The 16,589-nt window shown below is 37.0% G+C and overlaps 1 protein-coding gene across 1 annotated transcript in view; it reads right to left on the reverse strand.

Annotated features, from left to right (window-relative positions):
- Positions 1 to 16,589, reverse strand: part of MYO3B (myosin IIIB) — a 186,012-nt gene that overhangs the window by 110,071 nt on the left and 59,352 nt on the right. Inside the window, exon 9 of the mRNA XM_032190017.1 lies at positions 5,094 to 5,249. Within this exon, the coding sequence (XP_032045908.1) occupies positions 5,094 to 5,249 (156 nt within the window). The remainder of the gene's footprint in view (positions 1 to 5,093; positions 5,250 to 16,589) is intronic.

The raw sequence follows: 16,589 nt of genomic DNA on the forward strand, positions 1-16,589 counted from the left end.
TCTTCCTCATTACATGTGTGGAAAAAAGGGTATCAGTGCTAGGTTTTGTGCAACTGGCAACACCCCACCTATTTTCATAGGGATATGAGATATCTGCATCTCATGCATAAAAATAATGTAGGGAAAAGTACCTAAAGCTGGTGGAAATGTCTCAAAGAGCATCCTTTTCATTAAAAAAAAAAAAAAAAAAAAAAAAAAGAGCAGGAGCAAGTGTTAATGTTGTGTGTGGGTGGTTTTTTTTTGTGGGGGTGTTGTTTTTATTTTTTGCATTTAAAAAGTGTTAACTTTTACTAGCACAAACCTTTTTGTTTTAGTTATTAATTTCTCACATAAAGGAAATCGAGTGTAAAGCTCTCTCTAGGAGGTTACCTCATGGCAAAAGGACATGCCAAAACAATATCTTTGTCAGAAACAAACTGATGATAGCAACAAATGTCTGTTAGTAGGCTCTTCTCAGCAAACCCAGCAAAGAGCTCCTTTAGTTCAGATGGAAGACAAGCTGTGCTGAGCTTAAGTCTAACTATACTGAGCTCAAAGTTTATAATTGAAGAATTGAAAGAAAAATTACGGAGGAGTTTCAGGCTGTGGCTGCAAAGGTCAGACCAGATGATCCTCTCAGAAGGTGAGCTTGCTTCTTTCTACCTGTATCATCCCTTACTTTTGGTCACTTGAGATAATCCCTCCTTTACTTCAGCTATATCAGCTGAGGAACCCCCTCTCTGCAGTTTCTAACACAGTAAAAAAATAATCTGTATCTTTCTGCTGGCTTAGTTTTCTTAGTTTTTTCTTCTACTTCAGAAGCTCCAGTTCAGGAGGTTTTGATAACCATTGGAGCTGAAATAAAAACAGCATCATGAGCTTGTTCCTGGAAGCTGTGGTAGAATGGGAGAAAGAAACCAGTTCTTTCCTTTTTAGTAGCAGTGAACTGCTGTATCAGCTCTCCATATCTCCATTATACCCTCGGGACATACTTTGATGAGAAAGTTGAGCTGTGATTTAAAATCTCTTTGCCAAAGAAAACGATCTGGTTCCGTTTTCTGACATCTGTGGCTTCCCTTCCTCTCTTGCACCAGCTCCACCTAGTCTTCAACCCCTTGGTGAGTCAGATACAGTCAATAACCCAGGAGAAAAGCAGTCCTGATTTAATTTGGCTTTGCCAGGCTGGCTGTCTCTGCTAGTTCTCTGAACTCAGTCAGCTCCCTGGCAGGTCAGACAAGCCCCACAGTTAACACAGCAAGAATATGGGTGAGGAAACTGGGACTTGACAATGAGCTGAGCCCATTTGTGAAGCCAGGCTTTGAGTTAAAGTCACTAATGTATTTCAGGACAGATCCTTGGCCACAGTAACATAAAGCAATGGGAAATAAATCCACAGTGTTGATAACGGTTTCCTCAGAGCAGGTTGAATTGCCTCCTGGACATAAATTACACCCATAAAGGATATTCTGGGCCAAAGTGAACAAGCCTGTGCTGAGAGAGATTCAAATGAGACCAACAGAGAGCCGTGATGCAGCTAGTATATCCCCAAAGTTCCTGGCAAGCAGAATGTCACTCAAAGCTCCGAGAACAAATGGGTGTGACTGAAGTGTCATGCCAGTGCTCTGACTGCTGTTACATTCTGTGCATAGGTGAGTTAATCTGACTTGGAGCAGTTTCAGGCTTGTATGGGAACTTGGAAGCTGGAAAAGTGGCTTAGAAATATCTTCATACCCCCTTGCACTGCATGATCTAGATCTTGCGTTCAGGTACTTGCTTAGCCCTGTATGCATATATTATTTAAATACAGTTTTTTAAAAAAGAAAAATAAGGACATTTAAGTTGTCTTGTATAGGTTATTTGTCTCTAATAGCACTGTAACATTCTCAAAGTAACAGAAAGCTATGTTGTGAATTGAAATGCATCTGATTATACTTTCATTAATGTAAATCGAGAGTAAATCTGTCAAAGCTAGAAAATTGACTGCATGCTTAGCTTAGACCCAGTTACACACTGTTACCTGCAAACACACCCTTGCATTCAGTGGGGGAAATGCCACAAAAGTAACTGCCACTTAAACAGCCCGAACATGCACATCACCTGGCAAGGGAAAAGTGATTATATTCCCTGTCTACTCAAACCTTTTCTCACAGGTAGGAGTGCCATTAGAAAAGATGGATCACACCGATCTAGCTAAACAGGTCAGTCCCTTTTGCACCTGCCATGAACTACTTCCCCTTCCTGAGCCTAACCAGCTCAACTACATTGGCAGATAAATAATGCAAGTGACATTTTTTTTCTGTGAGTTTATATTATGTATATATTATGTATAGTTATATATTTATAGTTATTTTATAAACACATTAGACAATTTTTCAAGGCTTTTCACTGCTACCATTTTTCCTAGGGTTAAATCTCCCTACTACAGAGCCAAGCTCTTTACTGTTATCAGACTGTGTCTATACCTCTGGGTATAAATTATAATTAGATGCTGGTTGGTTCTCTTGTAATAAGCTTATGTTTATAGTCCAACATTAACTGACTGAGAGTAAGTACCTATTTAAAATTTAGAACTTTCCTACTTTCAGAATATAAAACTGCCATTTTCAGTCCTGGCTAGTTATAAGCAACTGAATGTAGGGCTTTACAACAGAAATGTTCATCATTAAAGCAGTCAGCATTATGGAAGCCCAGCGCTTCTTAATATTAGACACTGTTTTCAGATGCTCCTAGTCTTCAAAACTGTAATATTGTCAATTTATTTTTTATTTATTAAGGCATTCCTTAGAATACAAGTAAACCTTTGGAAATGTTTTGAGATTCTTTCTACAAAGCAGCTAAGACCCCACTTTTTGGCACACAGACTTGGTGTTTTGCATGGATATGCTTTTGCAGTGCTACTAATTTTTTCCCAATTTGATCAGCTTACAAACATTTGGAAAAATCAGTGCCTCTTCATTCTGAACAATATGTTGTATATTTCAATGGTAAAGCTCACTGAATTTTTGTTCTCACTGAGCATGCTCTCAGCCCTGATCAAAGTGGGTCAGTGCTTCAAAGAACAAGCAAGAAGCTAGGAGTAGTACTGTAGTAAAAGGCTGCAGTGATCAAAAAAAAAATAAATAAATAAATCAGAAACACATTCTGTCTCTTCTCCTATTCGGAAATGCTGAGAGAACTGGGACAGTTCAGAAAAGTCTCAAGAGGGGCCTTACTAATGTATGCAAATACCTGAGAGCAGGGTGCAGAGAAGATGGAGCCAACCTCTTTTCAGTGGTGCCCAGGGACAGGGTAAGAGGCAATGGGCACAAACTAAAAAACAGGAGGACCCATCCAGGAAACACTTTACTGTGAGGATGGCCAGACACTGATACAGGCTGTCCAGAGAGGCTGTGGAGTCTCCCTCAAGATATTCAAAAGCCATCCAGGCATGGTGCTGAGCAGCCTTCTTTGGGTGTCCCTGCCTGAACAAGGGAGTTGGACCAGATAACCTCCAGAGGTCCCTTACAACCTAAAAGATGTGATTCTATGATTCTTTAATAGTGGTTGTACAGTATATTGGCTTCAAAGTGAAGGTAAAAGATGACTGTTTCTCCAGTAGCCTAACCTTGTCTCCCCTCTTAGCATTCACTGGCAGTGGCAGATGCCCTCTAGTTCAGAGGCATGGCTAAAAGCAAAATGACAATGAGTATGCAGAGAGCAGGGCTTCACGAGTAGAAGTGAAACTATACCAAGAACTGGGAAAGGTGAACTCAGTGATGTGAAAGAGCAAGTGGTCTGCAAGCTATATTATTAGTTTATGAACAGACTTGGGAAAATAAATGCTGGCTTGGTCTTGATTCCTTCTCATCCCACATTATGGAGACAGATACCAAAGGGATTTGCTGGAAAACCATGAGAAATCCATTTCAGAGCTCCTCTTAGCATAAGAATCATTCCATTCTGTGTATCTTCTATTTGGTCAAAAGCTGGGAAAATGCCATTATCTTTTGTGCCATCCAACCCACAGTTGTAGTAGTCTATCTGTGAGGAGTTACATGAGGGAGATCCACTCAGGAGGAAAGATACAGCAGAAACCTGTAGTGTAACACTGGCATAGCTCTCTCTCTCACAGTGAGCAGTTTCTGGTATGCATTTCCAGTGGGGAGAGTGCAGGGAGAACAAGCTAGAAGTCAGCTTCACCTTGAAACTGTACTTATAGCTATTCCTTTATTTTAACTTGTACATTTTTGTTTGTGCTTTCAGCATTTAAGCTACAGAATCTAATGGCATATAAGCATATACATGTTTATGACTTATGAATCATGACATTTAATTTTCTTCATCAACATTAGTAGGTGTTTGTTTATAATAACGGGCCAAGGCTTATCTCATGCTAGACAAATTTCATATTACAGAATGATTGCTGAGCTTGGAAAGGTGTGCTCATTTGCATTTAATTCTTTTTTGAAACAGTGAAATTCTGCCACCCTCTGGACAGCAAATAAACTAAGACATTTACTAAACCTCAAAAGTAAAAAGTAAAACAAGACAAAAAACTCACTGTTGCTGATGAACATTCATTGCTTTTTAAGCACATATTTAAATTAATTAGCAGGCTGAATGAAAAATAGCAGTTATTACTAAACCAAAGGCAAAACAATTATTTTAAGTACTGACTAACCTACTTACTAATAGCATCTAATCAAAAAGGACACTTTAAAGTGTTCCATTCTTAACCTTGTCTAGTAGTCACTTCATTGTTCACTGTTGTATTTCTGCTACCAAAATACGTCTTTCATCATGCCAACAGGTATTTCCTCAGACCAGAGCATTCTGGAAATTCTACCATCTCTGAGATTAAGCCAAAAGCAAATACACATAAAATTAGAGTTCAGTGGAAAAAAGGCTAAGGAGAGTTTGTATCATGACTGACCAAAGTAGCTTTAAAAGCTATCAGTGGGAAAGTATGTTTCTTGCATTCACATGGCATACAGCACTTACTGCTAATAACATTGCTAGTCAATACATTCACATGATCATTTGAAACAGTAAATATCTGGGCATTTAAAGTTTCAAATTTTGCTTCCAGGATTAGTGGGAGGAAGGATAGCTGCTGCATGTGTGTTGTACAGTACCTTGTTTTGGCCACGGAGCCTAGCTGCTGCTGTTCCTGGATGAGTTCAGCCAGCTGTTTTTGCAGAGACATATCTTTACCATGTACTTGTTTAATAAACGGGTGCTCCAAAAGGTGGGTGACTGAAGGACGCTTTTCAAAATCCTTGATAAGACACCTGTGACAGAGAAATAGCAGTCTTATGCAATGATGTTATTTCATTACAGTGTGATTTGAGCTAGCTTAGTGTGTGGTTGTTATAGTATAGTAGTTTCCTTTTCCACAAATTTGAGTTCCTTAGTATGCAAACAGACTTCTCCTATATATTGGAATAAATCTGACATAAAATACTTAACAAAGTGCATTCACCCTACAACTAGTATAAAGGTTATGAATTTTACCTTATTTCAATCTTTAAAAAAAAAAAAAATAATAAAGTAACTAGCTTACTATGAAAAAAAGTCATTGTATCTTATTAGTACTGTACAGTTAATATATACTAAACATCACCTAAGATAAATAGACAATATTTCATTCACTTCAATTTTCTACCTATTCTCCAATGACAGTTAGAATAAAGACTGCGGGACATTGCCTAATAAAAACCACAACTGAAACTTGCAATACAACACCAGTCAGAACAATCTGCTGTAAAGCTTTGTTTTGTGTTTAAAATTAATGTTTCAGATAGAGCTTCTATACCACGATGGTGTTAGCATAAGAATCATAGAAAAATCTGTAAACCCATTTATTTCAGCCTGGAAAATAAATGAATGAGTCAGATTTAAATGCTAGCCAGGGTACCAAAGTTCTCTCTGTGGTGGAAACAGGTTATCAAGTAATGAGTAAAGAGGTGCATCCTATTAGATTAGCATGAAGTGTCATGTTAATTTATATAATCAAGATTTGAAATTGAGGACGCCGTGACTAAAGTAAAATTCTCTTCTGTACAATAAAGCTGAAATAATACTGTTCAAACAGAAGAATGATCTAACAGGATCAGATTGCTTTAAAGTAACCTCTAATTCCTCTTTACATTAAAGTATTCTATTTCTTTTGCTCAAATGCAAACAATGATAATAATCAAGCATGGGAGAAAAGCTGCAATTCAACATACATCTCCCTCCCAGCAACTAATATTTTAGTGAATCATAGCCCAAGATGAGGTTATTTGATGAGATGTGTTCATGTTATATACTTCATGATTACATTTCATATTTGCTGCTATTAACTGACACATATAAAGTATTTCCTTATCAGGGCCAAATATCACAAATAAAGATTATCTTTTTACACAAAAATTCATTGAAACCTTAATTCCTGTTAGAATAACAGATATTCTAGCAGTATCAATACAAAACTTTAAAATATATATATATAAAATATCATACACATTAACTGATTTCAAATATTATCAAGCACTTGATAAAACTGATAAACTTGATAAAACAAATAAAGTTTAGCCTCACCTCAAACACTTTACTGAAGCCTAAAGTCTGGTCTTAAAATGATCCTGCAATGTCTTTGGACATAACTTTAATACTTCAGGTTCCTGAAAACCATTTTCTCAGCCTCTTCTTGCTACATGTAGTCCAGAAAAGACAGTCTGTAAAATCTGCTGTCAGTTTAACCGTTTTGGTGAGTTTTGCAGTTGGTTAGAACTGAAGCCTCCCAACAGAAGACTAAACTAACAGAACGTGCTTTATCTCCATCCCTCTGAGTGCAAGGCTATAAATACCACTCCTGTCCTCCCATGAAGAGAGATCTATCATTAGACTTTAACAGGTTCATGTCCCCCCCAGCCCTCACACATACTTTTCTTGCTGTCATCCATGGTCTTTAAAAGTCAATACACCCACACAGACAATACGGTCCGTGCCAATCCTGGTTAAATTTATGTGTTTCCTGAGAAAAAGGAAAAAAGCATTTGAAAAGAAAGATACCATTAATCAAGACAGGCAATGGAAAAAAATACAAAACCATAGAAAAATCGTAGATTGATGACAAGTGTCTGAAGTGCGTATGTCATTCTGAAAAGCTCATGCACTCGTGATTTTTACCATTCTAACAGTAACTACAAATTCTTTTTGTTGATACTACACTATTAATATATAAATGCTCCTGTTTCATTTGAATACATCTGGAACGTTACAGTGAATATGTGGCAGCAGTTACTTTTTAGACAGTTGAAAGTTGAGTTTAAATGGAATCTCTTACACATTTCCACACAGAACACCTTGAGAGCATAAAAACTTCTACCCTGTGGTACACATTTATTACAACAAATTTTGCTCTGAGCTCAGGACCAATGCACCCCCAAAGATACCCTATGGACAAGATCCAGAAGTTGCAAGAGAATTTCTTTCCATACAGATGGTTCCTACATGAATCATCCAGATGTCCAGGATACTGCATTTATTGAGGAAGTCTGACAAGATGAGAAGGGAAACACTTTAGAGAAAGAAGTTCTTAGCTCCTCCATTATGTGCCTGAAACACTAGCTGTTTGGGTCTTGCATGTGTTTGAATGAGCATAGGTCAGTTCTGTCAGAGAGAGGGTCTTGAAAACTACCTGAGGATTACCTTTGTTTCTGCTGTTCTCCTGCTGACTAGTCACATTGCATGCAAGTTGCTCTTCTGCTTTGCAACTTCTTAAGTTTATATATAGTTTCATCTACATTGCAGCATTTCATTTCATACACAGTAGGATATTTTTGCGATCTCTGGTCATTTAGGATTTCACTTGAAACAAAAGTGAAGCCTCATGAATTCATAAGACAACTAACTAAGCTAGTAACACGCAAGACACAATTGCAATTCTGTGATCCAAGTCTCCATTCCAAGTTCAGACAGCTTACTGAACATACTCTCAGATGGGCAGCAAGATGTCACAACAAAGCAAAGAACTAGTAACTAACAGCTAACAAGTCTTGGGCCACCACTAGTGAAAAAGGTGTCAGGCAGCCAGTATCAGTGCAAAGTTGAGTAAGGTATCTACACTGGAAGCAGCATTGACACTATAGAAAACATCAATGCATTTACAACGTTAGGGCCTGAAGGGAGGTGAGCATTATTACAGTGCTTTCTACTGTGCCTGTGTCCACAGTTGCCATAATTGATTAGTACATTTAGTCAGGAAATATAGTCCACATCAAGTACAGAAAAAAAATCAAGAATATATACCTTTGAAATCTCGTGACATTAACATTTAAGAGGAAGAGTACAGTAACAAAGCAGCTTTTATAAGGTAAAAAGTATTCCTAGAATACTTTTATTCCTAGAATACACCAGAAAGTATTCCTACTTAGTGTGGCCAACAGAAATCAAAGTGAGCATTGTGCATGCGCAAGTAAATATTAAGAAATCATGTCACTGTAGGATTTGCTTCTGGGAAAGGAGAAAACCAAACTATCTTCAGATGCTCATCTGAGCATTCATTTAAAACCAATTTGGACAGTTAGCTTAGGAACTGTCAAACATCAACCATACAATTACATACCAAACTAACAAATGTGGTGCACCTGCAATTTAATCCAATTTGTTTGACTCATAGAAATTATACAAAAAAAAAAAAAAAAAAAAAAAAAAAAAAAAAAAACACCTTAAGTGATGAGACTGCCTCCCACACAGCAAATTGACTAGAAAATTTACTACAAGATGAGTTTCTCATAAGGTACAATGAAAATATGATCATACTTGGTCTGCAATTTTTTGGATCTAAAATAACTCTGAGAGTAAGTATGCAGAGATTGGAAAAGAAACAAACACTGTACATGTTGGCCTTGTTGAAAGTCAATCCATTACTTAATTTGAAATTCTACTATCTTCCATCATGCTTTCTTGGCTGAAAATTAATTCTCAGAATTCATTAGTGTCACTACATTAAACATAGGTTGCAGCCATTTGCTGCAATCTCACAGCCAGGCTCCTAAGCACCACTTCCATTCTGCCACAATTACAGGCAAAGATGAAGCATTTATTAGCAAAGGATAAGAGCAGCCTCCTGTACACACAGGCCTGTCTGAGGCAGCCTGTAAAAATTCAGTGGCTGCTTGCAGTTGGCCGATAACATTGTTGGAATTGCTGTATATCACCAATGTAAACTGCCATTTTGCAAGTGGCAGATCAGATGACTGAAAGGAGAGCTATTTTATCAGCATTCATGAGCTAATACTTAGTAATCAATAAATGGAGAGAAATAGATTTCTTAAGAACTGCAGTGGTGGTCTAAATCTCCTGTGTGTTCAGAAACAGAAAACAGTTACTGATGTCCTTCAATATTGCAGGCAAAACTAAGCAGAGCAGAAGCATTTTCTTTTTTTTCTTTTCTTTTTTGTTTTTCCAGAAATACTTCTTCATTAAATAATGATTTCTTTCCCCATAAGTACTTTCTTTAAACATAAAGCAAGCAGCTACAACTCCTACAGATTAGTTACATTATCATTTCTCTCTAGTACATTTTTTCTTTAATTTTTATTTTTTAAAAATGTTGCATTTTCAGATGATTTCCCAATTGCTAGCAGGGCATTGGAACTTGTTTTGTCTCATAAACCAAAGATCCAACCAGGAATCTAGTCACTGTATATCATCTACGTGCACAGACAGTGATCAGGTCATTTGGAAAAAATTATGACTGTGTATCAGATTCTATATTAGACTTGAGGAATCCACAGCCTCTGGGCAAGAGAGAGAGAAACTCCCAATCTGTACAACAAATGGTTAGATGAATCTCCCAATTTGCATAGGTCATTTTATTCCTTGGGCTTTATTAATATGCTTGTTTTTGCTATCTGTTGTCTATAGTCATCCTCGTAGAGAAAATGCATAGACATAAACATCATTTTATATCTGAACAATGATGCCGAGCACTTTAGGGCCTCTACCCGCAGTTATGGGGATGTTAACCAATGGCACATTGCTCTGGTGAAGCATGTTGTTACCTGTGTACCTGACAAACACCATTCCCCAGCACCATTTATCAAATTTTGTATTTGTCATGAACTCTAATGCCCTAAATTATTTAGTTTCATAAGGATGAGCATTTAGAGAAATTGTAGCATCCATTCATTGATATGATGGTGCATTATACCCCAAACTAGTCTCTTTCGGCACTCTTAATCCTTTCTAGGAAAAATAAACCAAAACCTCTGCATCTTTTTTTTTTTTTTTTTAATCTTTATTGCACTCATAAGAACTTTTCTGATCAAGTCAGTAATACCCTGAACAAAAGTCAATACTTTTAACGGAACAGTAAAAGATCAAGAAAGGAAAAATAATCTCTAAGATTGCTTTTAACTGGCTAAAATACCCTGTTCCTATCCAGCACTCTGATGGTTCCTGCTACCTCTGCGCCACATGTGGCTGTGGCACATGGTGATCAGACACATGCAGGAGAGACGTGGAGGAGAAAAGTGATCTCATGAATGACATCTGTAATGCTGCAGGGACCTGCCTGCTTCCCCAAAGCCTCCCTGCTTCCCAACCCCAGGCCTGACCCTCCCCCAGTGCTGCGGGTCACTCATTTGCAAAAATGAAGTAAAAAGCTGCGACAGCTCTGCCAACAGCATTTCTGTTTTCATTCCTAATTCAATGGGACATACAGGATACAAATAACCTTATCTTCAGAACTATATATAGCTGCCCCTTTGGAAAAAGGGAATGCTGCCACTGAAGATAGGTTAAATAGGTCTCCTGTCTTGAACCAGTGTACCATGATAAATAACAAGTATTTTACTGTTCCTTCTGCTACAATCAGATATCAGAATGAAAGACTGAATTTATGACAAAGTAGTCAATTATCACATGCATAATATAAATTCTGATGCTCAGAACACATTTATATCTTTATTGATCTGCCTTTTGGTAGCAAATGCCATAAATAACTAACCTTACCTAACAATGAGAGAAATACTCTCACACTAAAATGTCACCAGCACTTGTTTTCTAAATAAATCTTCTTTATGTTTCACTTTTAACATCAGGCACCACATAGTGTAATTTAGAAGATACACTTGAAACCTAAGAAAGGTTCACTCACTCTGAAATTGTAAAATAAAGTGTAGCAAATAGCTTTCCCTTTTCTACAGGTTCAAATATCACAACAGGTTTCCCACCCTCCTTTGGGTTGCGTAGACACAGTAGTTTGCTCTGGCTCATACAGGTGGCTTAGAGAACAAACAAGGGGAACTGTGGAGTGACACCCCTCAGCTCTTGGTCAGACTTTGCTCTTGTTGAAACCCTCAGAATTTTACCAGAGGCACCAGAAATTCCACCGCTAATTCTAGCAAGCATCTCAAAACCAATCAAATGCATTTTGTACATGCAAATGCATATTGCACAGTGAAATCACTTTTTTTTTCTTATCCTTTTACCAGGAGTGGGTCCGCTCTATTTCTTTGTCCTGTCCTTGAGGCACATAGAGCACAAAAGCTTTTAGAACCTTTTATAACTGAAGCTTTTTACTATAAACAATATGCTTTGCAGTTGAATTAAGCATTCTCCCTTAGGTCTTATAACCCTCTGTAGTGACAGCATGAAGCTGATTTGAGGCAGCTGAAGCAAAGAAAAGGTAGGAGATATGGAAAGCATACTCAGACGCTGACAGCATATTTCTTCTACATCTTACGTCATAGCTGGAAGGAAGAAAAGATCAGAGATCTTTTCCTTCCTTTAGCTTTTTAGTGCACTCTTTCCTAGAAAAAAAAAGGGAGAGACACTAAAAGGGAAATTGTAGATCCACTATGCCAATAACGGAGCAGTTGGGCAGTCTCTCACACACCATTAAACAGACCACTTAATGCCCTCTGCTGTGAAACTCCAAATACAGCCACACTCTGACATCTCCATACAAGCTAACGAACACCTGGGCAGATGAGACCAGGTTAGTTCTACTACTTGAAAGTCCACAGGCAACAACAACTTTCTTCCCATCACCATGTGCCTGACCTGTCCTGTATGCCACAGCCCACAAGAGAACACATCTGTGCTCCCTGAAGCTTGCCTTCATCTACCTAGCAGTATGTTGGACTGCTCCATTCCCAGCTCTGATGTTGATTATTGGGTGACTTTGAGCAAGACAACTTTTTCTCCAGTTGTGAAACCTGGGATTAAACTCATATCTTCATGCTGCAAGTCTGGCTGACAGGAAGGAGGCGTCATTATGCTACTGATGCTTAATCAGTCCAATGCAAAGGTACTATTGTCAGTCAGAAATTGTGCTTTTTTTTTTCCCGAGTCAAAATTTTACTGCTTTTATTTCCATTCTTCTGCCTTTCATGTCATCACAAATGCATTGCAAACAAACCTGGATCATCTAGAACATACATGTACATTAAACCCTTTCTCTGACAACTAGAATAATTTAGCTGGAAGGGGCCTTAAATCTTCCCCTAAAACAAACTACCACAAATTCAGCACAGACATATTCCACTTTGCTTCCTCACTGGAATCTGTCAAGAAGTAAAACTGGAACAGTTCAGGTTTAAATATGGGCTAATGGTGTTAAGCAACTTCAGAAAGGAGTATGGTAGAAAGTATCAATCAGAGGCAAAAAGAAAGGACAACATTGTTTTTTCCAGGATCATAGACCAATTGCAACACAAGAGTGACTGGAAATCCAGCTTCTACCAAAGAGTGGACAGAAGCTTAGAGATTGTGGCAAGATGATACTGGATGTGAGCACAGTCCTTGCAGAAATACAAGACAGAAGGCTGGTGGATTAGACTAAATGCAGATTCTCTGAGATGTTGCTAATCTATAAAAACACAAGTGGGATTCTGGCCCTCAATTACAACACGAGCTCAAAGAACAGAGTAAGGAAACTGCCTCATCAGGCAACTGTTTCACATGTTGTCTTTTATACTATTATCTTACATGCAGCATACTATTCCTAAAATCGCTAATGCTCCTCAACTAGACTTGCCACTCCAGCATAGATACTTAACTTTCTTACTACAATATCCTTAGGAAGTAAACTGTTGGTGTTTAAAATTGGGAATAGCAAACCAATGAACCCACAAACCAAAGAGAAGAATGACTATTTATCTCTAATGTTAAGGAACTCAACAGGCTACTTACTGAGTGAAGCATCCTGATACTATGACATTTCTATAATTTAGCATGATATGTTACAGGGTCAGGGCTTCAAACTTACATGAGTTTCTCACCTCTATGCAAAATTGCAGCTTTTTACTAAAACTGCTCATTAGAAAGCTGGAGATAATTATATCCATCATATATGCCTATTCATCCGTATAAAAGTGTCTCGCACAATACTCAAAAGTGTTGGAGGTCTTTTGCCAGGTATTACAATTTAGCATTTCATCTCTTGATGGATTCTCAAACTCTACAGCCATGAATAAAATGGAAAAAGTTACAGATTTGTTGGTAACCTTACACATCACAATCTGCATCTTTATGTCATTTACAAACCCCTTGGTCTTTCTAGACTATGAAATCAGTGAGTTATGTCAACTGCATATCATGTACTCAGTTACAGAAACAGTGGAATGGTCTTTAAGTAATATGAACAGAATGTCATTAAACTGTTTGGATTGTGAAAAAAAAAAGTTGATATGCATTCAGAGAAGTTATACAACCCATATAATCTGTATGATCTAGTAATTGAATTACTCTGATGTAGTCTCAACAATATGAAATTCAGCTTGTGAAGCTGCTTAAAAATGAATGCAAAAAAATAAGTTTATTGAGACTGAAAATTAAATTGGTATGGTATTTGCAATGTCATTGCTGAAATAAATGTTATGTTCTGATGACAAATGTGACCATAAATTCTGGAAGTCCGTATTTTGAGTTTCCTATCTGAATTTCTTAATTCTTTACATTCTTCCAGTTCACCAAAGGATAATTAATTTAAAGAACCATAATAGCTAGTCATTGGTTAAATAAATTTAAAAGCAGAATGTCTGTCCCTGGAGATACCATTGCCCATTTTAATTAAGATTACCATTTGGTGATGTAATGTAAATAAAGGCTATTGTATCCTTCTGCTCCAAGAGATCTATCCCTAGAGATCAGTCAAGACTTAAACTGCCAAGAAAATTATTTGCGGCATATAAGCTAATTTTAGTGTGTGTGTTATGTTTTTGTTTGTTTGTTTGTTTTTGTTGTGTTTTTTTTTTTTAATTAATTTTAACATAGTCTACATTACTTTATGAATGAATTCTAAAGTACTGTATGTCTAAAATGTGTTAGACAAATTTTTATCTTGAGAGAGCAATAACATCTGTGCTGTAGCAATCAAAACATTAGGTTCACAAACATTCATAGGCAAACAGTGAACTCATCAAGGCTGGTATTTATTTGAACACAGAAATGAACACAGGTAAAAGTCTACCATTTTTAGGAGCCAATCCTCCAACAACTGATGTGGTTGTTTACATGGTCTTATAGGAATGATAATCCCTATTGATATGTAGTTAAAAATAAACAGAGAATTAATTCTTTCTCACATTATGAGCAGAGCAGCCTAGCTCTTCATGGACAATTACAGTAGCACAGATAAAGAGGCATACCTAAAAACTTTACTGACCTATTTAAAAGTAATTATGTGCTGCATGTATCTCAGTAGATACCAAATACAAAATTAGACTGCTGCCAAAGACTGGCTTGGCTGAAGTTGGGTCTTCTCGATTTTTGTAAAACAAAATATCTAGCTTGATTAGCTGTATCATTGTGAAAACCCTTGAGGACAACATATTACAGTCTTTATCTCAAGTCAAAGTCAAAAATACTGGAAATAGAAAAATAAATTCACCAAGCTATGAACCTCCTTGGCCTGTTCTCCATTAAGACTTTGTAAATATGTATCTGACACAAACATGCTGTTGCAATATTATCTGTCTCGAAGCAGTAGAATTCAAGCCAAAAATACAGACTTTACTTTAGAAAAAAAGTAATATATTATTTTAACAATTTAAAGAGTCGCCCACAAAAATATATTGAAACTTCCACCTCAGGCATGTTGCAAATCACTATAACGTGAAAGAACATTTAAAACAAAAATGCCTCTTGAAACAGTGAAAAGCATTCTGATATTTCAAGGCATTACAATGGGGGGAAAAGGCTACAATGACCAGGTTTGGCAATCTTGACATAGATGAAATTATTGTGTCAACAGAACTGAAGTCAGAAGTGTGCTTAGCTACAGATGAATGCTTGTATTTTTCCAGTACACAGGTCTGGCCCACAGCTTGAACCAGATAAGCTTGTTATGCAAATGACGTTAGCCATCAGGAAGGAGATAGATAATAAAATTATTCTAAAGCTAACCACTCATCACAAGGGAGACAGAAACATCAAGCAAGGTCTTAACATATGGATAAAAGGCAGTATAGAATTTATACAATTGCTGCTTTTAATTTATCATAACTAAGCTGTCACAAAGGCAGGCATCATCAAATACATAACTAATGCACATAAATGAGCCAATTATCAGTAATGGCTAAAAGGTTTGCAGTTGTATGATTCAATGTGTGTGTGTTGTTTTTTCCCTAGAAAATTCACTAGTGTAAGTCCAAGCCCCCATAAAGATATTTTGTAACCTCCGCTTCATAACAACCTTAAAGACATGCACAAGAATGAAGCAATGTCATGGAGAATTCCCTTTCAGTGTTCTCTCACAGGTCTCTATATAAACAGTAAATTTATTACAATTGTTGCATTTATTCACATTAAGAGATTGACTGCAAGTATGCTTCCTTACTTCATTGTGTGCATTACTGTAAAAATTAAAAGCAGGATCTGCAAACCTGCAGATGTTGCTGGTGAGAGGCAGTAATTAAGCTAAAGTAATTAAAAATCAATCTGATTAAAAATATACAATATGAAGGTATCAAAAACCCAAAGGACGAGATTAAAACGAGTATAGCTATAAAGTACTAAAGTACTGATTTCTGATAAGAACAATGCATGCCGAACTGAAGGACTGAACAAATGATAAACTTCATTTTTTGTACTGTTCTCAAGCTCAGCAGAGACTTCTAAAAAGGAAGACCCTAAGAAAGAAAAATCTGGATTCCAGTGCAGAGGCACAATGTTTCCAAGAAAGGAATATAATCTTCATACTTAGCTGGTGCACTGACTCTCTAAAGCATAAGTGGAACATAACCTCCTTGCACTAGAGTTCCCCAAAATACAGGGTACTGTCCATATATACTGTAAAAAGAATGTTTCTCTATAATAGAGGGGAATTCATCCACCACACAGTGACTTTTGTAGTTAACCACTGATTCCACCACAGATTACAGTGTTTACTGCTGAGTAGAAAAGGACAGGCATTGTGGAGAAACAGAACTCAGGTCAAACTGCTCTAAAAGGATGTACTTCTACTACCTGCTCTTTAAGAGATCCTGAGTCATATTGCAGTAATGATAGTAATGGCCTTCCATCATATGCTATTAAAGTTTGTTTCACCTTGCTGCCTGATTTAAATATCAGCATAGTAAATAAGAATATTTTTTATTTGTATTCACATTAATCTTTCTATTTTAATTTCTGCT

Source organism: Aythya fuligula, chromosome 6, assembly GCF_009819795.1.
Source record: "Aythya fuligula isolate bAytFul2 chromosome 6, bAytFul2.pri, whole genome shotgun sequence".
NCBI lineage: Eukaryota > Metazoa > Chordata > Aves > Anseriformes > Anatidae > Aythya > Aythya fuligula.